Source organism: Octopus sinensis, linkage group LG2, assembly GCF_006345805.1.
Source record: "Octopus sinensis linkage group LG2, ASM634580v1, whole genome shotgun sequence".
Classification (NCBI taxonomy): domain Eukaryota; kingdom Metazoa; phylum Mollusca; class Cephalopoda; order Octopoda; family Octopodidae; genus Octopus; species Octopus sinensis.
The window spans coordinates 119,435,563-119,459,019 of NC_042998.1; the positions used below are offsets into that span (position 1 = coordinate 119,435,563).

General features: G+C 35.6%; 1 protein-coding gene across 1 annotated transcript in view; it reads right to left on the reverse strand.

Moving 5' to 3' along the window:
* Positions 1-22,852, reverse strand: part of LOC115232340 (14 kDa fatty acid-binding protein) — a 24,950-nt gene extending 2,098 nt beyond the window's left edge. Inside the window, exons 1-3 of the mRNA XM_029802176.2 lie at positions 22,295-22,852; positions 10,488-10,666; positions 6,219-6,329 (exon numbers count right to left, since the gene is read on the reverse strand). Coding sequence (XP_029658036.1) covers positions 6,219-6,329; positions 10,488-10,666; positions 22,295-22,376 — 372 coding nt within the window. The 5' untranslated portion in view covers positions 22,377-22,852. The remainder of the gene's footprint in view (positions 1-6,218; positions 6,330-10,487; positions 10,667-22,294) is intronic.
* Between the last annotated feature and the right edge of the window lie 605 nt (positions 22,853-23,457).

A 23,457-nucleotide genomic window follows, 5' to 3' on the forward strand; every position in this document is an offset into this window, starting at 1 on the left:
AAAATGCTGGTTTCTCACATTCTGAGTTCAAATCCTACCGCGGTCGACTTTGCATTTCCTCCTTCCGGGGTCAATAAATTTTGTATTAGTATAGGGCATTGGAGTGGTTCTTGACATTCTGAGTTCAAATCTCACGCTGGTTTATTTGTATTGTAGATTTAACCCGTTAACTTGTTAACAGCAATACCTTATTCTCTGTCTTAGCATCCGTTAACAGCGACACTTCATCCTCGAGTGCCCTTAGCGAAATCTACCTTGTCGTAAACATTAAGGCAAGGCTTTCAGTTTGTGCATATCCACCCTCATCCTTTCACCACTCTTGACGACCCTGAAAAAGATGAGCATTACCCTTCCTCCTGACTAAATTCTGAAAATGTAGTTGTATGTATATATATATATAATATATATATTAAGTCAAAAGTTATCTGCACTTTCGCTATAACATATCTCTATTATTGTCACATTGCTTCTGCGCATGCTTGCTTATAGTTGGTACTATTGTGGTCACATGATCGAAGTCTGAACCTGATCGTGCCATTTCTCTTTCTGGCTGATCCGATTTCTCTGGTCGAAAGGTGCGTCAGGTGCTGAAATTCAGTGTATGAGTGGAACGAGAAGCTTAAAAGTGGCCGGACAAGCGTGACGCAAGAAAAGGGAGCAGGACGCCTATCAACCTCCATCGCTAGCGAGAAGATTCAACAAACTCGAGAGATGGTAATGGTGAATCGGTTCACCATTATCATCTCTTAGATCACTGCTCTTTGTTCTTCTTTGGTGCACGTTGCTAGTCGGAGCGGCCATGCTTACACTGTAAAACCAGAAACAAAAATGGCGCGATCAGGCTCAAACTTCGATCACGTGCGCAGAAGGCACTCTGAAAGTAATAAAGATATGTTATGGTGAAAGTGTGGATAATTTTTTAATTACCCTCGTATATCTACACACGCACGCACACACACACACACACACACACACACATATATATATGTATATATATATATATATATATATAATATATATATATATATATATATATATATATATATATATATATATATTATATATATATATATATATATATATACGAGTTCATTGGGTATCCTAATATTACGTTTTCATCGCCGGGCTCGCAAACTGACGCGAGATTATTGATTTTTCCTTTTTTTCCTCGTGACGTTGCTTCAGCAAAATAATCTAGATTTCGCACGATGTTCATAGAGATTTAAGGTCCCAGTCACCTATTCTTGTTAGGAAAATATAATGTCTATATATGTACATTATTTACATTATTTACATTTGACGGATATTTATCCTCATCTTGTTTGTTGTTAACACAACGTTTCGGCTGGTATATCCTCCAGCCTTCATCAGGTGTCTTGGGGAAATTTGGAACCTGGGTTCTCATTCCTAAGGTATTTTTCGATGTTGTTATTATTATTATTATATTATTATTATTATTATTATTATTATTATTATTATTATTATTATTATTATTATTATTATTATTATTCAGTAGTTTTATTTTTATAGCGTGCTTTCACTTCACTACCGAGCGCAGCTCTGTGTGCCTTGGGTATGTGCTGTGATTTGTTGTGATGCTCTGATGGTTATTGTATGGAAAGTGTTCTGCGTAGGATGTGTGCAGTGCCTAGTAGTGCAATTTTCTGTATGTTATATGTGTTTTTAAGTCCTGGTGTTTTTGTTATGTATTTGTCTGAATATTTTTTTATCATGCCTAATGCAACTACTATGATAGGAATTGTTTCTGTTTTTAGATTCCACATTCTGGTTACCTCTATTTCCAGGTCTTTGTATTTTGAAAGTTTCTCCATTTCTTTTAGAGACACGTTGTCATCTGCCGGTGTTGATATATCAATTAGAAAGCATTTTTTTTCTTCATGATCTCTGACAACTATATCTGGTCTGTTGGCCTTAATTTCTCTATCTGTGCGTATCGGCATATCCCAGTATTTTAACATGGTTCGTTGCTGTTCTATTTTTAGTTTGGATTTCATTTATAATAATAATAATTTATTATTATTATTATTATTATTATTATTATTATTATTATTATTATTATTATTATTATTATTATTATTCAGGTGACTGTCTGGTATCGAACTCGGAATCTTGGGTTAGTAGCCCGATTTCTTAACCACTACACTATATGCCCATGGACATATGACGTAGTGGTTAAGAGCGTGATAGAATAATAATAACGACAGGAATGAGAACCCAGGTTCGAAATTTCCCCCAGACACCTGAAGAAGTCTGGAGGATATATCAGCCGAAACGTTGTGTTAACAACAAACAAGATGAGGACAAATATCCGTCAAATGTAAATAATGTATACACATTGTTGTTGAAATGTTCAGTAACGGAAGCAGTTTCCGATTCTTAACACCCATATTCGTTAAATTCTTGTAATGGCTAATTCTGAGGGTCGCGTGTGGTTGTCACAACAGGCATTGCAAAAATGTTCATTCACAGTTGTAAACACATTAATAGATGTATAGTGAATGAAGATACATGTATCCTTTAAATTACAATATTTTAAAATACGTAAATATATTAAGCGTTTTATTCTTATACACACGCACTTATATATATATTATATATATATATATATATATATATATATAGAGAGAGAGAGAGAGAGAGAGAGAGAGAGAGAGAGAGAGAGAGAGAGAGAGAAAATAGTAAAAAGTGAAAAAAACTACAGAAGGCTTGTTTTAAAAGGTTAAAAAATATATATTTGAGTCATTATGTCAGAAGAATGTTAGAAATTTTTTTCATACAATGACATAGTAATTGCGATTTATGAGTAGAACTAATATAAGTTCTGTAATGTGTATGTTATTTAGAGAGGGATTATAAAGTTGTGCGAAGATGTAAAGAAATTTCTCTTTTGAGATAACGACAGGTTTAAAGTATTTCCAGATTTAAGATGCCTTAAGACTGAAAGAATTGACTAGCTCAGGTTGTTTATTGATCAATTGGAATTTGATTATGAATTGCGGATTTGGAAAGATTTGTGTACATAAGACTTACCATGTGATAGAATTTTATACTGGATTTTGAAAGGTTTGTAATAATTCAAACAACATAATTTAGACGATGGTGTGATCACGTATTTTCTTCTAGGGTTACGAAGCGAATTCCTGTATTGACTAAATCTGTTTTTGAAAGAGCTTGCAATTAATCCAATATAAGACAGAGGTTGTATCTGACTTGCACTATAGTGCAATAGACAATCGGAAACTCGTCGCGTGTGTGTGTGTGTGTACACCCTAAAGCTGTAGCAGAAAACACTTGCTTAAAGAGCTAAGCTGTAAGGTCAATCCCACAACCACGGCTTTGCAAAATGAGTTTCTGAACCCCACAACCATGCCTGCACTGATGCATAACTCTCTGTTGTTATAATACATCTTTCTCCTCCACGATAGTGTTCATATTTGTCAATTCAGCTTCCCTTCTTGTGTCACAAGGAATTGTTATACACTCAGAATCTCTATACAGTAATTCTTCGCGTAACCTCAAGATACTATTGCTTTCACTTTTGAATATACATGTTATGTAATTCTTTTCTCTCTTCACTTTTCAATATAAGTTCCCTATGAGATACAACGCTTTGCTCTAAGGCTGTTTGAAATTGCTTTAAGTCGCTACCTCAGTTTCTCCATCTGACATAGATCCTGTCGGTGTCACTGTTGATGTTTAAGCTTCCAGTGGTGTTTTGTTTTATATCTTTCTAGTCTTGCTATCCAATTTGCGGAAATTTTCATGCATCCAGACTAATTTCCGAATCTTCATCTTATCACTCTTTTTAACTCAGGCATTTGACTTTATTCAAGTGGTTAATGATGTACTCACTGCTGATAGATTTAAACAACTTTCTTCTAATGCCCAATAGGCTATTTGGCCTACAGTAAGATGGAAAGAAACGGTTACCAGATTCTTGAAAAACTGGAAAAACTAGAAACCTCTTCCGTAAGCAAGTAAAGTATTTCCTCCTGAGACAACGATCTATTAGATTTACCAGAAGAGAAGCTTTTCAACTCGATGACTGATGTTTGATCTAGGTCACTTGCTTTTAACACGTCAAGATCGTTTATGAGTTTAGAAAACGCCTTGACATAAATTTCAAGGTCAAAATAAACGTATGAGTGATTGTAATGTGGAAGGCACAAGTTAGCCTACAAAGACCATTAACTTCACTTAAACATTTATTCGTTATATAGTGTCAAACTTTTCGTCGCTCGAAACTGTGACTTGTTCACTGACAAAAAATTGTGAAAATTTTCGATAATATCGCGGTATATATCGCTTGCGATGTTTGTTTTGCAGTTGTTTTTGTTTTTGTTAGCATAAGTCAGCCGTTCTGGTTATCAATGACTTTTGGTATCTAGCTACCTTTCATATATTCCATCTGTCCTCTCTTCATTCTCTCTTGTCGACCTCATTTTTCCAAGAATACCATTTGAATCGTAGGTGGTGTCGGTGGTGGTGGTGGTAGTGGTGGTGGTGGTAGTGGTGGTAGTAGTAGTAGTAGTAGTAGTAGTAGTAGTAGTAGTAGTAGTAGTAGTAGTAGTAGTAACTGTAGTGGTGGTAGCATTAGTAGTGGTAGTTATTGTAATTGTCGTGGTAGTGACAGAAGCGGCGGTAGGAGCGGCAAATTCTGTAGCAGTGATAGTAGCAAAATAGTACATGTACCAAATAGCACATATATGTACCAAATAGTAAATATATGTACCAAAATAGTACATGTATGTACCATAATGTACTAACAATACTAGTAACTATAATCATAGTGACAACAATTGCAAGTACATATCCGTAAAAGTGTTAGCACTAGTGGGAAAGTCCAGTGGATTTTGATAGTTCTTAGCAACTAAGTTTCTTTTGCAAATTTTGGGGCTTGTCAGAGGATGATGAGATTGCTTCAGATCCATTCATGATTGTAGGAATATGTTTGCCACAGATGAATATTCTATTAGTTATTTACCAGGATTCACGTGATCTGAGTCTCTTTTGATCCACCCTCATTTGAACAGATCCAGTATGGTCAGTACTGATTACGGGCATTGCGGAAGGTTGCTAAATATGCGTCATACCCATTTTGGAGGTGTGCTTGGTGATAGTTTATGTGATTAATACAACATTCCTGAGTATACCAGGATTAAGTATTGTGTGATAGCATATAGCATCGGGAAGATATTTCCAGACAGCTGCTTATATTGTGGGTTACAGCCTCAATATCAAATTTTCGGAGTCTGCACCGATTATTACATCTGATACTGAATCATATCTTTTTTGTGCATCGTGTACTTTATTGTTATTTTCTGTTCCCAGATCGCAAAAGTTTTCCCTTTAAACGAGAGTTAATATAACGCTTGTTATATTAATATATTATATACATTACTGTCATTTTGAGGTTTTCTGACATAACCATGCATAACTTTACCCTGATAAGCAGAAAGCTATTGGTCAGATGTTCAGTTGCGATAGAGCTATGCAATTTTGCTGGATGTGAATCTTTTGAAGTCACAATACTTTTCAAGGATCTCCTCTCTAACTTTCATGCTGCTGTTTGCATCATGCATAGAGCTCTGTTCCATGGATAAATGCGACAGCTGTAGCCAGCAGACACTATCGAACGTTGTTTGGATCGATAATAAACTTCTGTCTCTTCGATTCCTTAGGTTTCCTTCTTTTCTCTTTTTTTGTTTTTTGTTGTTGCTAGCCTGGTCAAACGGATTCAAGCGAAACTAACCTGTCTTGATTTCAGACACACTGCATCTAGAACATTAAATAATGAGTTATACCGAATATTTCTACCCAGTTCGTTACTCATTTAGTTTATATATTTGTTTTTGCAACTGTTGTTTAGCAGACGATACCTATGTACCGCACTGCAATCAAAGGGTGTCTGCAATGATATTTTGCCTCACTTAGACACCAATTAACTAACTTAAGCTAATTTATTAAGCAATTCACAAATTACGTAATTAATTATCTAACTAAATACTCACGTTTTCATTTAATTAATTAACTAACATCTTAATTAATTAATAACTAATTGTCTAAGCAACTTGCTCAATAATTATCTGTTAATACTCGCTAATTAAGTAGTTAATCAACCAAACCATTAAGTAAATCATCAATAAAACAATAAATCAATAACCCAATAAATGAAATATCCCAGCCATGTTACTTACAACTGTCATGGTACCATCATCATGGACTTCTCTGGTTGTTATAACCTCCGAGTCACTCCATTCGGTAATGGTCTCCTGTATTTTGTTGTCAGTAAGTTTCGTTACCACACACTGAAGATGAACAAAGAGATAGATTAGAGAAAAAGATTACTGTGAAGATGAACAATATTAATTCTTTGACTTATTAGCTCAGAATTAGTTCAGAGGCACAACAGTATAAAAAATAAGAGGTTGGACAAATATATTTACCATATTTTGATGGCTGCTTAAAAGGCGCTATTTTCTCAAAAAACATATCCCTGAACATCAGTTTGCGTTTTATAAACGCAGCAACAGGATTGGATTATTGGCGAATGATGGTTCAGGGCTGCATAGCTCAACAAAGTAAATTTCAGGCATCTCTCTTGCGAAATTGCTTTCGAATTATAGTAGTATTTTCGAGGTTTGCAACACATATCAATAGTACTTCATATAAAATAACACCTAGGAAAAAAATTACGTGACAACTCTTGACCATACACTTAAACTAGTGGCCGGTTCTATATCACTGTGTTTCACTTGTTGGAGGTCAGCAGTCATCATAAAATTTAGTTGGCAGAAACGATCCTCTTTTATTATAACACAATTGAGACAGACCTCTTTCATAAAATGATTTAGCTTAAAATACAATATTTACAATTGTTGATAAGTTACAATTAATAAAATTTGACACGGAAATGGTAACGGACCTGCTAGAAAACATTTTGGATCACATCCAGATGAGACAATTATACATAACTGCCGAAAAAAAGGACAACTACTCCAGCAAGCAGTGAAACCGAAGCATAACTTCCGCAGACACACACAAATAACTTTTATACTAAAGCAAAATTAATTGCAAAAGAGCGTGAGAATATTTCAAAAACTGAGGGATGGTATGATAGATTTACGTAACGGAATGGATTAGTGATGTGATCTAGTACAGAAATAACACAAACGTATGTGGAATGTGAGGGCAAAATATTTAAGTTTCACAAATATATTATAAACTTTTAGAAAAGAAAAACAATTTTGAAATAAGATAGATAGCAAACATGGATGAAGTTTTACTGATGTCTGATGTCCTTACTTATACGACATAACTGACTTTTTTTTGATAGCCCAAATTACCACCTTTACTAAAACTAAAGAGAAAAAACATTAATCAAAGGACTTATTTTGTTAATCATGTTCACCCTATAGAATGGATGGATAGGGTAGTTGCTTGAAAAGTTGTGTTTACAGCAACCTGATGGAATCCTCAAAAGAGACGTCACTTCTTATATAGGACCAGTACTCGGCTTACTTAACAAAAGCCATTAAGTGTGAAGGAAAAAGCTTAAAAGTAAAAATTATCGTTACACTAGGAACATTAACATGTCAACCAAACCTCCTTGATGTATCAATTAAAAAATTGTTTTCGGGGGTTGCATGGGAATAAATGGACTGCACTCCATAGCAATTAAATAACGGCATCAAATCCTATCAAGAGGCCTACAATAACCAGTAGGTCAAAATACTTGTGATATGATTAAAACAGAGACACTTGTACAGTCATTCAAAAAATATGACAATAACATTGAGAGCACAGAGTATGATCTAGTGTGTGAAGAAAATTATTCTTTTGATTTTGAGAATATTTGATGACAATGAGGATTACATGGCTGACAGGACCATACTTCAATTTGTTCCTGTCCTTGACAAAATCACAGACTACACCATACACGTGATCACAAAAACACAAATTTCATTACTTGCGAAGTAAACACAGTGATGCCACTCTGCACACTGCCTCATTAAGATTACTTCTAGTTCTCACTGCGAGCTATAAAACTAGCCTGGAAACTTTTTGATACCACCTCGTGAGCTGGCAGAACCGTTAGCACGTATTTCGTCTGCCGTTACGTTCTGAGTTGAAATTCCGCCGAGGTTGACTTTGCCTTTCTTCCTTTCGGGGTCGATAAATTAAGTACCAGTTACGCACTGGAGTCGATGTAATCGACTTAATTCGTTTGTCTATCCTTGTTTCTCCCCTCTATGTTCAGCCCCTTGTGGGTAATAAAGAAACATATATTATATTATGTATTATATCATATTATATTGACTATTGACTATTGTTTTTATATAACAAAATTTAAATATCTTCATGTTTCAGAATTTACCAGTACTGATTTACAATTAAGAGTTTTGAAACAAAGATCGCGTAATAAATTTATATATTGGGAGAATGGCTTCATGCTTTCTGAGGAAGAAGTCATGTGTATAGCCATGGGGCACCCCATTAACACCAATAGTGAGCGGTGTTCCGCAGGCACTGTTCTGGGACCACTACTGTTCATAATGGCCCTCTCAGACATGCCCTCACCACGCAAGAGCCACGATCACAAGTTATGCAGATGATATACAAAAGTTTCACAGGCAATACAGAACCCTGAGGAACACTAAACACCTGCAATGTGAGCTGGACCGAAATATACAAGTGGGCTGAAAGAAATAGCATGCAGTTCAATGCTGGAAAGTTTCAAGCTTTATACTATCAGCATGCAAAACTGAATGCAATACCCAATGAATACACTGGACCCGGAGGGATTGCAATCCCAGAGGCACAATCAGTGCGTGACTGGGTATTCACATGAGTGATGACGCGACCTTTCATGTCCATTTGCTAAACTGACAATGAAATGTAGACGGCTGGCTGGATGTATTCTATAACCTTTAGAACAAGAGAACAAGAAACCATGATGGTCCTCTGGAAGACACTTGTCCTAAGCCACTTGACTATTGCTCTCAGCTATGGTCACCATCCAGTGTCAAGTTGATCACAGACTTGAGGCGATCCAACGAGCTACCCAAAGAAGATAGCCTCTATGCAGAATGTAAGCTACTGGGAAAGACTCAAGAGATTAAAATTATATTCCCTGGAGCGTAGGCGGGAAAGATATGCCATAATATACATCTGGAGATCCTGGATGGAAGTTCCTGACTTTGGCATCGAGAGTTACGCAAATGCCAGAACTGGGCGCCACTGCTTGGTGCCTAGGACTCCAAACCTGCCATCAAGATTTAGGACAAGATTCTGTGATAGCCTGGGCTTCCGAGGCCCACAGCTCTTCAATATCCTCCCGAAGAACCTGAGAGACCTGCATGGGGTGGATACAGATGTCTTTAAAATGAGCTGGCCTTCCTGTCAGGTGTCCTAACCCAGATGAACCAACTTCACGGCAGGAGGGGCAGATGAGGGCAGCTGCATCGAACTCTCTATGCCACCAAATAGCAGTTGCTAGAAAGCCTCCATGAAGTGAAACCAAGTAGCACCCAAATGGCGGTGCCCCAGCGGCCACAGCTCATAGGCTGAAACTGGAATCATCAATCAATCAATCAATCAATCAATCATAAGAAGTTTTTGTTCATAAATAAATAAAAAAAAGATATTATAACCACTTTATAGAACTAATTTAAACTATTTTAAATTAGCCGAAATATGTAGGGGATTAATTTTAATTAGAAATATAGCAACGAAAGGCTTAAGGTTTTTAATGGGAAATAGTTAATATTTCACTATAGATCTTAGTACATCAAACTTTAAAATGACCTGATTGTAAAGTGGGTGACGAATGTCAGTGAAAAACAGGCTTTGCAGAGACTTTTTTAAGAAAAGGATTCGCATTATTGAGGTGCGTCTTATAAACCAACGAATAGGTAATGAAAAGCTAATTTTAAACAGTTACCTGAAAACATTATACGATGAGGAAAAAAATAATATTAGTCATTAACTAATATCATTTTTAATTATTTTTGCAAGTACCGAAGTGAAACAACCTCTTTGGCCTTATTGGGATTTCACCGGTGAAGCACAGTCATTACTGTATGTGCCGAAGTAGTGATGGAACGATTACTCTGTAGGTGTATAATAATGTACAATAGATGGTGCTGAACAATAGAATTGCTTGAGCTTTTCTTTTTTTCTGCGTAATTCTTTTTTTTTTTTTTCTTTAAACAGTCCTAATTTTCTGACAGCAAGCGTACTTTATTATACATTTACTTCGTGCTTTTCCTGGTTACATTTATGCTACACTGGAGAGATTCCAGTAAGATCTAAACATACCTGGCACTCTTTCCCCACACATGCCCTTACATTATGCAATAATCAGCGAAGAAGCAATAAAGGTGGCCTGTTTTCTTAGCTTGCAATGATGAATTCAAGCCATGTGGCTTTTGAGAAACAGTTTTAAGAATCAAGTAAGTGCTTACTGTGAAAGTTGTACCCATCAAATCAGTGGACGAATAAGCTTCGTTGAATTTATAGATGTAAACTTTCGGTTCTGGCATACCTTCAACAGAAATTTTGCAAACCCATTTGTCTCCATCGTTGTCAAAATCAGTGATAAATCGAATTTTGGAAACTTGATCTCTTTTGTCCTTGTAAACTCCTGCAGTAAAAAGAAAACGTTATATGTATAATTCTTTCTGCTTTTGACACACTTATAATAATTTAATAATTATGGTAATGGTTTCAAATTTTGGCACAACACGCGCAATTTTGTGGGGATGGAAATGTTGATTACAGCGAACCCAGTGCTCAGCTAGTACTTCTTTATTAACTCCCGAAAACATGAAAGACAAAGTTGATCTCGGCAGAATTTGAACTCCGAACGTAGAGACGGATGAAATGCCGCTAAGCGTTCTGCCAGCTTGCACCCTTACGTTATGTATATAATAAATAACTTTATTTTATAGGGATTTTTTTAAATAAGTGTAGTCTGGGGTGACGGAGGGGTGGTTCTCATAAACCACGTAAAATATCCGAGACTAATAACAGTGATTTGATTGGTGTTCAGTTTGAAGTACTACGAGTAAAAAGCCATTGAGTGAACCCTTTTAACTTTGTTTTGCTTTGTGTGGTGTGTGGAGTAGGCTTAAAATATTTTTTGGCTCAAAAGTGGCGAGCTGGCAGAAACGCTAGCATGCCGGGCGAAATGCTTAGCGGTATTTCGTCTGTCTTTACGTTCTGAGTTCAAATTCCGCCGAGGTTGACTTTGCCTTTCGGGGTCGATAAATTAAGTACCAGTTGCGTATCGGGGTCGATCTAATCGACTGGCCCCCTCTCAAAAAATTTCAGGTTTGTGCCTAGAGTAGAAAAGAATATTTTTTGGCTCAACACCGCTCCCTGGACCTTGACTGTATTTAACGGGCTTCATTCCGCTGCAAGCATAAGGGTCAGATTTCCAAAGGAATAACATCTCTTTCTATTACCCTTCCTCCTTTAAGTAAAAAAAAAATCAATGTTTGCATGAAAATATAGGGTTAAATGTAACAGCAGTCTTTACTATATTCGGAGCTATCGATCTGTGGATTTCAGCTAGTCGTTTAGCCGACTACCTGCTTACTGTATGTCTGCTCGATTGGAGATGACCTTGGTTAAAACAACTGATTTCAAGCTTATAAACTATCAAGTATTGAAACAAAAGGATCTGATGAAAACGATGTTTTACATCGATAAAAAAAATATTGCAGATAATTCAAACATTGGAATAAGATTTATGTTATATGGAATAAGAGAAGTTCCGGAAATTGGAAACATTCAAGCAATAAATAATAGATATCGACCGAACAAAATATGCAAGTTCGTCGAAACTTAGACAATGAACTTTGATGTTACAAGCAGATATATGCGGAGGAAAGAAAATGATAAAAATGCAACCCCGGATAGTAAATAAAGAAATATATTCAGAGATATTCATTTCGCTGTATACTTGTGATAGTATCATTCTTTTCTTTTTATTTACAAATATTTAAACTATAATAAACTATTTAAAAGTGGAAACATATTCGTGGTTTTATATTATTACACAAATACATCGACTCGACTTCCCTGACACTGATAGTCCGAAACCTCTTACAATTCAACACTAATTTATACTAATGTATGGTAAAGGGTAGACCCCTTCGGTCATGAATGACCCAGGAGATTTCACCTAGATTGCACCTAGAAAGTTACCCTCCGAGGAACAAGTCCGGGCAAGGTTGTTTATGGGAGACCAGCAGTCACCCATGCATACCAGCCTTCCCTCTCTACGCCACCGTTCCAAGGTACAACTCTTCATTGCCAGCTGAATGAAGTGGAGCAGCGTGGAATAAAGTGTCTTGCTCAATAAGGTCTTCAGAAAAATGTTTTTTAGAAAGTCTGAGAAACTTTTCGGCGACGACACAAACAACAGTAACACTGACACATACACACAAACTCACAACAGAAATGACGTCGTCAATGTAGTTGGTTTTGCCCAAGCTACCTCTAGTATTGAAATACGATCCAAGTAAGTTCAAATCCATCTGAGATCAACTATGCTTTACATTCTTCTGGGTTCGATTAAATTAACATAAATACTGAAGTCGATATAAACGACTAATTCCATACCACCCACTAAAATTGCTGGTTTTGTGTTTAAATCATAAAAAATGATAGTAGTAATATAAATAAGAATAATAACCATTATTACTATTGTTATTATTACTATTATTATTATTATTATTATTATTATTATTATTATTATTATTATTATTATTATTGAGTGAAAGAGCAATGCATGCCATCAAAGATACGAAGTCCAGTATGCCAATCATAGCTACCCGTCTGATAAGGGTACACCAATCACGTGCATCACAACCATATGTGCGCAACATGGTGGTCTCATTTCATGATAAACAGCAGGTGACATTGCAGGTGGGACCCAGTTAGAATTTTCTTCAAGTTGATTAGCCCATCCCACTCAAAAGGTCCCTGAATAAGGTTTGTTTGAGGATGATGAACGAAACACCCATGTTTCCAGAAGTGATTTATTCAATCCCCCAAAGAATTCCTCTCGACAATTCCTTTAGAGCGTCTGACAAAAATGCTAACCGGTATTTCTTCTAACTCATTACGTTCTGAGTTGAAATTCTGCCAAAGTCATCTTTCTCGTTCATTCTTTCGGGGCTGATATAACATAAAGTACCAGTTAAGTGCTGGGGTCAATGGCTTCGACAAACCTCTTCCTTGCAAAATTATAATCATTATTATTATTGCAGTATTAGCAGACATCTGTAGCACAGCCTCTTCCAACTACCTAATATAAAGTGTGAAGTCATTGTCATTTTTATGATTAGCTGACATTGTTGAGGGGTAAACTTTATTTAAGGTACTGTAATTATATCTCTTCACTTAATAACCTCAATTGAGAGCAGAACGGCACTCAGAAGATTTTTATAGCCTTACCCAATATTGCTACCTGACTTTTAACTCTTTATCAACCACTCAATAAGAAACCTGAAAAGCAATTAATCAGTCAGTCCTGTCAGTTATCCATTTAGCCATTAAGCTATTCCTGCATTAAGAGGGTCATTACGCCAGTAATAAACACACGCACCGTGCAAGTGTTTATTTTTGGCACCATGACTCTGAGATGCCTCAAATTTTGTTTCAACCCACGATTTCTCGTTAAGGATTTTGCAAGCTAAAATCATTAAGGAAATATCCCTACCTCATCACCCACCTATTTATCTATCAATCTGTATCTACCTACCTCTCTATCTTCTTGTATATTTATGTATTTCTATGTACATCTAGTTATATTATCTATCTATTTGTCTAACTGTCATATTACTAAATCTATCTACTTATCTACCTATCTTACTCACGCTACCAGTTCTTCTCACCATCTATTACACCAACCATCATTCTTCCTCGTTAATTCATAGTACATCCCGCCTCTCACACAAACGACATCTTTCTCAAACACTCTTCCCTATAACCTATACTTTATTCTTATTCATCATGATCGCCATTCCATTTCTTTCTGTCTCCACCACTTACCCAATTCACCCCCTTTTCACTTCCGCCGACCATTACACTATTATCCTATCGAAAATCTTGTGCGAACCATTAGACATTTTCACTCTTCGAGGACATCAGGCTTACTGATATCAAAAAATTCTTCTTTGATTTTATTACCAATGTTGTTAATTCAGAACCTCACTAGTTTCTTCAGATTCCTGACTTTAACTAATACCAGCCTCGATGTAAAATTGTTCTCCCCGTCCTTGACGAGCGTAAACTATTTCCCTGTACTCTCACTTTAAAAATAATATGGCTATTCTGTAGGGAATACGAGAAGAAAATCCTTAAGAAACTTTTTAAAGGAAAAGAAGAAGAATTCTGTTATGGTATCCATGTTATATTCTTTCAACCCATTAAATGAAGTATATTGTTAATGTTAAATGTTTAATGTGATTTTATTATATGTCGCCATCTTTAGAAAAAATATGCCTCATGGATGTAGTTGAATTGAGGAAAGGCTAAAGTGCGTTAAACTGTGTATCTAAGTGCGTCTTTCAGTTCGATAATAGAAACTTGTCGAGATGGTTGCATCTTGTGAAATCTCTGGCCTCAAGAATAAGAGGTTGGTGCAGTTCTTCAATCTAATAAAGATATGTGTTCTTTCAGCTATGCAAAACCTGCACTTTTTGACCCGTTTATGAATATTCTAGATCTCTTTTGATGCTCCATACAATGATGTTGATATTCGGTAGTCTTTCAGGTTCCACATACAGCTTGCTAGCTTTGTGCTTTTTTGCGTGTTTAAAAGAAGGCGGGTGGTTGGTGTATCCATTTATGAAATCATTTTCTCTCAAGCCAAAATATTCTTTCGGTTTCCTTATTTGGGTAACGGAGGTGACCCCCGGCTTCGTAGACGATTGAGTTAACACTACATACCTGATCTAATGGGCATGTATCTGGGTTTCTGAAGTTGAGGTCAATATTCTTCATTTAACAGTTTAAAGGGACATATCATAAATTTCATTAAGAGTTATATTCCTTTGCCTCAAAATGTTTCTTAACGGTCTTTCTCATTTTTGCCCATATATTTTCTCGTTTTTTTTTCTTGCTTTTTTTTCTCATACTCCTTGCGGAGTAACCATATTATTTTGAGTCTGAGCAATTACAAGCTCTGATCAAAATGAGATTTCATCAGAAACCACTTGATTACGAAGCGGTGTGCTTAACCATATTGCTATACCTACACCAATACAGAATTATTTTTTTAAATGAGGCCAAATAAGCTATACATCAATAAGCTATACATCTCAATATTTTGGATTGAGAGAAAATGATTCCATAAAAGGATACGCCAACCACCCGCCTTCTTTTAAACACGCAAAAAAAGCACAAAGCTAGCAAGCTATATGTGGAACCTGAAAGACTACCGAATATCAATATCATTGTATGGAGCATCAAATCTCTACATCAAGGAAATATTATTTTCAATCAGAAAGTGAAATAAAGAATAACTAAAATGAAACAAAATGAAGGTTAAAATGAAAATAAAGATATACTCGCGGCACCATCAAGCCAGTATGTTATAGTGGGGCGTGAAATCTCGATGTCAGTAACTGGTTGTTCCAGTCATTCAAGGTAATTTATGAGTAGATTCGTTAAAGCATCATTTTTTAAGTTACGACCATTTACGTTCTGGATTTAAAATCCACCAATATCAATTTTGAACTTCTTTCTCCTAGTATATATCAAATTAAATACCAGTACTAACTATTATCATTGATTTATTCGACTGAAACAAATGTCTTACACAATTCTTGAAGCAAGAGAGTACGGCTGAAAATACAGAACAAATCTTTTTAATTCTGCTTTGGCTTTAAGTGCGGATGAGGTTATGCACACCAACGGCCCCCATATTTCTCTGAGTAGTGACCCTTGATATTATGAGTTAAGTAATATTTGATATAAACATTGTAGGGACTACTCAAAATTCTAATTTCTTAAAATTATAATCGAAATGAAGAGAGAATTGTAAGAAAAAGAAATCTTGTGTCAAATGAGATACGGGGTACACTAATTGATTACGAATTAATTCAATGGAAATCCCTACTTGATTATCAATTAATTCAATGGAAACTTGCAATGGGTGGTATTGCATCTTTGGCATGTAATATTTTCGCTAAAACATTAAATCACTAAAGTACAACTATTTGCTTAACAGTTAACATATGTGTGATGATGCGTGTGTGTGCGTGCATGTTTTTGTGTGTATGTGTGTGTGCGCGCGTGCGTGCGTATGTGCGTACATATATTTATATAGATATGTATATGTGTGCTTGCATGTATTTATGTGTGCATGTATGCATTGGCGCCCATTTGAAACATCATTAAATTAAGATAAGAACATATTTGTCAAGCATAATTTATATACAAACTAGCTGTAGTAATTTGTCTCGGAGAAACTACACTTCGAAGACGCGTTTGCTAAAAACACAGCACGCTCAGAATAAGGTCAGCGGATCGTTAGACATCGGGGTTTCGACTTGATTTAACCTCCTCAGTAACAGAAAGCAGGGTTCATTCTGGGCTAAGCTGAAACTCAAATTCCAATAAAAAAATAAAATAAATATCGGCAAATAAAGCATTCGCTGACTTGTGTAGAGTTTGGGCAGGCTTAAGCTAAATCCCTATAGGTACTTGATAAGCATTAGATCAAAAGAACGACGTAAATGTAATTTATGATGTATAATGTGTTGTATATAGAACACCGCTAGTGTATGTGTGTATGCATATATATGGTTGGTGTACATTAATAATAATAATGATGATGATAATAATAATAATAATAATAATAATAATAATAATAATAATAATAATAATAATAATAATAATAATAATAAGCCTATAGATGCGTATAACTTTAAACGTAGAAGTTCCAGCAAAAGAGCATTTAATGTTGATAACGTTAATATTAAGAAAAACGTATATATAAATAATAGAAAGACTATATTTAAAGAAGAATATAGTGTGTCAATGTGAGGTCATTACAAGGAATCGTAGGTATTTTTACATAGGTTCTTCAGCTACACTTTGGAAATGTAGATTATATAATCATTCTTCATTTAAGCTTAAAAGAATGTTATTCTACGAATCTTAGTAAATGCATGTGAGATTTAAAAGACAAGAACATTAACTATGATATAAAGTTGTTTATTATCAATCATGCGCCATCGTACAATACTGGTAATTCTAAATGTGATCTTTACCTTGAGGAAATGTATTATATAATTACTTCAAAATTAGTCTTATTAAATTGTAGAAATAGTTTTACATTGAAATGTTCTCATAAATATTGAAAAGCATTTAAATATGTCAATAGTAAATAACCTATTAATTATAATTGCTTCTCCTAAAATCTGATTGTTTAGCATATTTAATACATAACTCATTTGGAAATCTCGATTACATATTCATTTTTCTTCATTTCAGTTTAGAAGTAAATGTAATTCTACGAATCTTAGTAAATGCATTTGGGATTTAAAAGACAAGAACATTGACTATGATATAAAGTGGTCCTGTAGCGATGGAATCAATTTTGTGTCCGTTTACTTTAACCGCAATATATTTGAGAAAAATAAACGGACGAGTCCATATAGAACTCATACATGCCATGTGACTGGCGATTTTTAATTATTTAAACAAATATACAGCATTTGCTATATATTCACTAGAAGTTCAATACACGACACTCGCCACCTCAATAAGACGATTCGGTAGATGTCATATTCTGCCAGAACGCCAGTTTTCTCCAATCATCATCTCGTCGACTCCATGCGTTTGAGGTTCGGATTTCTCTACCTTGACGCCGCAGTTGCCATTGCCTAACCTCGAGTCGATTTCTACCTGGGCAGGTTGACATCTGTCCGTCGACGGGAGCAGTTGGTCGAAACTAGCTATCCAGCTTTTATTTTCGTTTGCGACGATCGCAGTACACGCACTTTTCTGTGCCGTATATTTGACGAGACTTGCTTTCTTCATGCATTTGTTAAATATTCATTAGGAGTTCAATACACGACAGTTATGATGTGGAATTTACATGTTTATTTTTTATTTATTTCATTATCTACTGACGTCATCAAAAGTTAAATACTAACTGGCTTTTCTTAGATTATATTTTTCCTAAAGTTCTTTTTGTACGCGTTTGTCTGTAAAAGATATTTTCTTAGTTCACTTTGAATTTAGGCCATTTTGGATTGCCTAGATAATATTGTATTAGTATATGTTTTCGGATATATTAATTTGACTGGTATTTTATACCTTTTTTCTGTATCTAAATATGCTGGCACAATAAAAAGGATCGTCGGTTATGTCTGATGTAATTATCAATTGAATATGAGATTTTAACCATTTGTGCCCTTGTCTTATACTCAGAATTTCTTGAAATTCTTCTAGGCGATATTTGGATTTACTTGACATACATGAAAAATTATCTTTGATGTTAATTCTACTTGAATTTATTGGTATAAGATCACTTGATATAGTTAGCCAAATTCGCTTAACATTGAGTGATTTATAGATATCTGTCTGTGTTTATTAATGCCTTTTACTTCTTACATGCGTATGCATATGTATGTGTGTGCATGTGTGTGTTTATGCATGTATGTATGTATGTATGTATGTATACATATATACAAAATAGCATTCTTTGACAAAAATCGGTAATCGGAGACCCACAGTCGAAAGTTATAGAGAGAATAGTAAAAAGGCCTCTACCCAGCAGTAGGAGAGAAATGGCTGATTTGAAACATAGATAGATAAGCAATCAAATATACAGATGAAGAGGGAGGCACAGGGCGTAATAATGAGATAACGAGATAATGAGATAAAGAGATAATGATAAAGTGATAGAGATTAAAGAGAGAGAACCAGAAAGAAAATGACGATGAGGTAAGACAAAGAAAGATATGGTAAGTATTTGCTCAGAGAGAAAGAGATGGTATTAAAGAGACAGGCATAGAAAGAATGGAGAAATAGAGGCGTCCATAGATACATAGTTACACACTTAAACACACCAGTAAGAATGAGAAATTACTTTAGGGACTGTTCTGGATTAAGCACATACAAACACACACACGCACACGATCGTGTGTATATATGTGCATGTGTGAGTGTGTATGTGTGTTTGTGAATGCAAATTTAATGGGGCTACAAATGTAATGTTAAGTGGCATGCGCAAATTTGAACTTTCTCATTTCTATTTCAAACGTATCAACGGCATAAATCAAAATGGCAGATTCTTATCTGACAGAACGTCAGATATGAAAAGTCATATTAGGCTCGTGACTCTAGTTGCTAACGACACCAATTCGGAGATCGCTAGCTTCTAAAACGTGTCCAGAGTCAGGAAAACGTAGGAGACATCTGGCCGAGATCTGTCACGGTGGCCAAAAGATGGAAACATTATAAGCGTTCAAATGGTTCGTTGATGATGTCCAGCAATTCTTGGACATCATCAACGATAACCTTAGCAAGTCGATGAGGGCCCTCACCGAGCAGCTCATGTTGGCGCAGTGCCGAAGTCTACGATCAAACGTGTGGTCTACGAGGACGTCATGTTCGAGTCTAAATGTCTGGAATAACTCTGTTATTAAGTGACCTCAATATCATATGACCTTCTAGCCTTCCGACCTTGAAGATTCTGGATTGCTTGATATGAGATCTCGTCTTTTTGCATGTAATCACTTCTCTAGCCACGTCGAGACTGTCATTTGGTCTGAGAATAATTTTGTTGTATGGCCTGCTTCTTCGCTGTATCTTGCTGAAACGTAACAGCCGTTGTTTTAGGAGCATACTGTTTTTTTTCTTATTTTGCTTTTTTTCCCCTGTATTTTCCTTTTGCTCTCAGTTACCCGGCGCACCTTGTAAGAGTATAAGTATATATGTATATGTACATCCAAGTATATACATACTATTACAAACACTCACACACATATGCGTATATATATATATATATATATATATATATATATTATATATATATATAATATATGTACGCATGTATATATATATATTATACATACTTATGCATATAAATACGAGTATATATATATATATATATAATATATATATATATATATATACACACATATAAATACATAAACACATGCATAGGTACATACTTACATACATACATACATACATACATACATACATACATACATACATACATACATAATACATACATACATACATAAGTACGTACTTACTCTGTTATGGATACATTCATAAACACCAACTCAAGGAATACTGGTCGAATATTCCCATTAAAATGTAAAACGCCTGTCAAATGTAAACATAATAGGCCGGATATTGTTGTTTGGGACAGAGGGGCAAAGGTATGTACCATCATAGAGGTCAGCTGCCCTGCAGATATAAATATCTCTTTGAAAATCAAAGAAAAAGAGGATATCTTTGGACAAATGATTCAAAACCTCCAGCTTCTATATCTAAACTATGAATTCATATTCATACCAATAATAATTGGAGCACTAGGTTTTGTTAGTAAATGCTTAAAGGAGAATCTGGATAAATTGGGGTTTTCAGAAAGAGAAATCGACCGGCTAATTCGTACATTACAAGTGCAATCTGTGAGTGGAACAGTAAAAATATGCAAGATTTTTCGCACGTTCCAAATGTGAATTTGTCTGTGTTAACAACATCCCAAAGATAGAGCCTTATATCTTTGTTGGAAACCGGCTCCCTCCTCAGTAGAAGTTTTATAATATTTAAAAAATAGAAGAGACATACATACATACACATATACATACATACATACATACATACATACATACATACATACATACATACATACATACATACAGGATGGTTTTAATTTTTGTTCACCCCTCATGTTGATATTCATAATTGGCATCGCTACTTTCCCTCTACATCAATACGCACATGATCACTTCTAAGTCTATGATAGCTGAGCTGAATAAGCTTTGCTAATGAGATCTAATGAGATTGAAACATGTCACTTACTGTCACCCGCCAATTGGTGAAGACCACTACTAATGTATCATAAGAATGTGTGTGTATGCGTGTTGGGTGTGTGTTGCGTTAAGAATACTCAAGTCTTACACATATTTTTATGTTTTAAAAACATATTGAATATATGATTGAGTTCTAGTTTTAGATTTTTTTTTATTGGGAGTTTTTCCCCCATATTTTGATGTGAGCCCCTTATTTGAAGCAGTAAACCTCACAGTTACTCCAACATTTCTCTGCCTTTACAGTTATATCTTCAGGATGAAGGGATACTGGAATGTGTTATTAACACTTTACAGTAAGCGGAGCCAATATGACTGGTGCAGACATTCCAACCAGAAACTTTGTGAATGCCTAGAAACGTTGATAACACATTTAGGAACTTTACTGTTGGGCTTTCAATACTAACTATCTACAAAAATTGCTTTTTCCCATACATGCACACAAATACACACACTCACACATGCACGCATACACACACACACACGCACACGCACACGCGCACACATAATTGCACAAACGTGCGTGAATATGTACAAAGAGTAACGGAGAGAAATTAAGTGACTACATACATACATGCATGAATACATACACACATACTTATATACATGCATGCATGCAAACATATATACATACATACATACATACATACATACATACATACATACTACATACATACAGGTAGGGAGAGAACATAAATAGATAGAGAGATATATATATATGCACACACATAGGAATATATGTGTGTGTGTGTGTATAAATATATATTTAAACTGTATGCATGTGCGCGCGCGTGTGTGTGTGTAACGATATAAAAAGAAAGTTGCATCCACAATATAACCAGTGAAAGAAATAGTATGGGTAGCGGGTAATACAATTTGCATGAGTTAAAGTCAGTAGTAGTAGTAGTAGTAGTAGTAGTAGAAATAAACGGTCATTCGAGCAGCTCGAAATAGCAGCCAAATCGTCCTCAGATCACCATGGCTAACAACGTCTGTGCTGTCCGGAGTACGCTAATACTAAATAGGATAATAAAGGGTTGCCGTGTCTGGGATGTTTTTCAACATATTCAGTTCGATCGAACTGAGACACAACAACAATATAGCAAAACTAAGGAACTTGACGAAAAATAGAATTTCAAGTAAAAAAAAAAAAAAGTTTTAACAACAACAACAACAACAAACCAAAAGCTCCCTTTTACCTGTGGCATCCATAAAGGCCTCAAAATTTTCGGGCATTTCTTCGCCCTGCTTCCATTTTCCGCGGAAAAGATCGATCGACATGGCTGATTCGATTTGGTTTTGATGGAGGAAAAAATACTTGATGCGTTGATAAAAAAAAAATGAGTGAGTGAATGAATGAATGAATGAATGATAGGAATAAAGAAAAAAATGAATCAATCAATCAATCAGTAAGACGTGGTGGTTAGACCGTGTAAGATAAATGTCCGTATCGTATTCTTTTGCTGCGGTTGTTTTGGTTGTGGTGGTGTTTTGTGGGGTCCTTTTTGCACTGAACGCAGCAGGCAATATGCTGAGCGGGCACAGTTGGGACAAATGTTATGTGAAGCGAGTGCAAAGGTTTGTTATTTCAGTGAAGTAAGGAGGGGAGAAAAGAGGCGGGCAGCAGACATACATACATATACAATCACACACATCTACACATACACACACACACACATAAACGTCACAGTAAAAAGAAAAAAGAAAAGGAAACAGCAATGCCGACAACAAAACGTTCGCAGTTACCTCCCTCTATCCTATCCTTTTCAGTACTTTCAAGTTTACTTCTACAACTCTTCTATCTCTCTCTCTCTCTCTTCCCATCTGCTCATCAACGGTGCATCCCCCTACCATCTCTCTCTCTCTTTCTCTCTCTCCCTCTCTCTATCTCTCTCTATCTCTATCTCTCTCTCTCTCTCTCTCTCTCTCTCTTTTTTCTCTCAACCTCTTATTATCTTTCACTTTCGATCTGCTCTCACTTCTCCCTCTTTCTCTATTCCTACAAACTCTAATCTCTCATACGTTTTCTCTTTTCCACTCTTCACTGTTTCATTACTTCACCACTATCTTCCCTTTTAACTTTCTTCAATACCCAACTCCACTTACAATCTCTTATTGACCACCCCACTTTTAGTCTCTTCCTCACACAAGCATGCGCGCGCACACACAATGCGATTTTGTTTTTGTCTTTTTTGTCACGTTATTTTCGTAATTCTTTTTCAGGATGCGTCTCTCTCCCTTCACTTAATAATTTTATCCCAACCTTCTCTCTTTCTATTCAATCTCCTTAGCCCCCCACCCCTCTCTTTATATCTCTGTCAATCTCATTCAACTTCTCTCTTTTTCTATCATTATTTCTTTC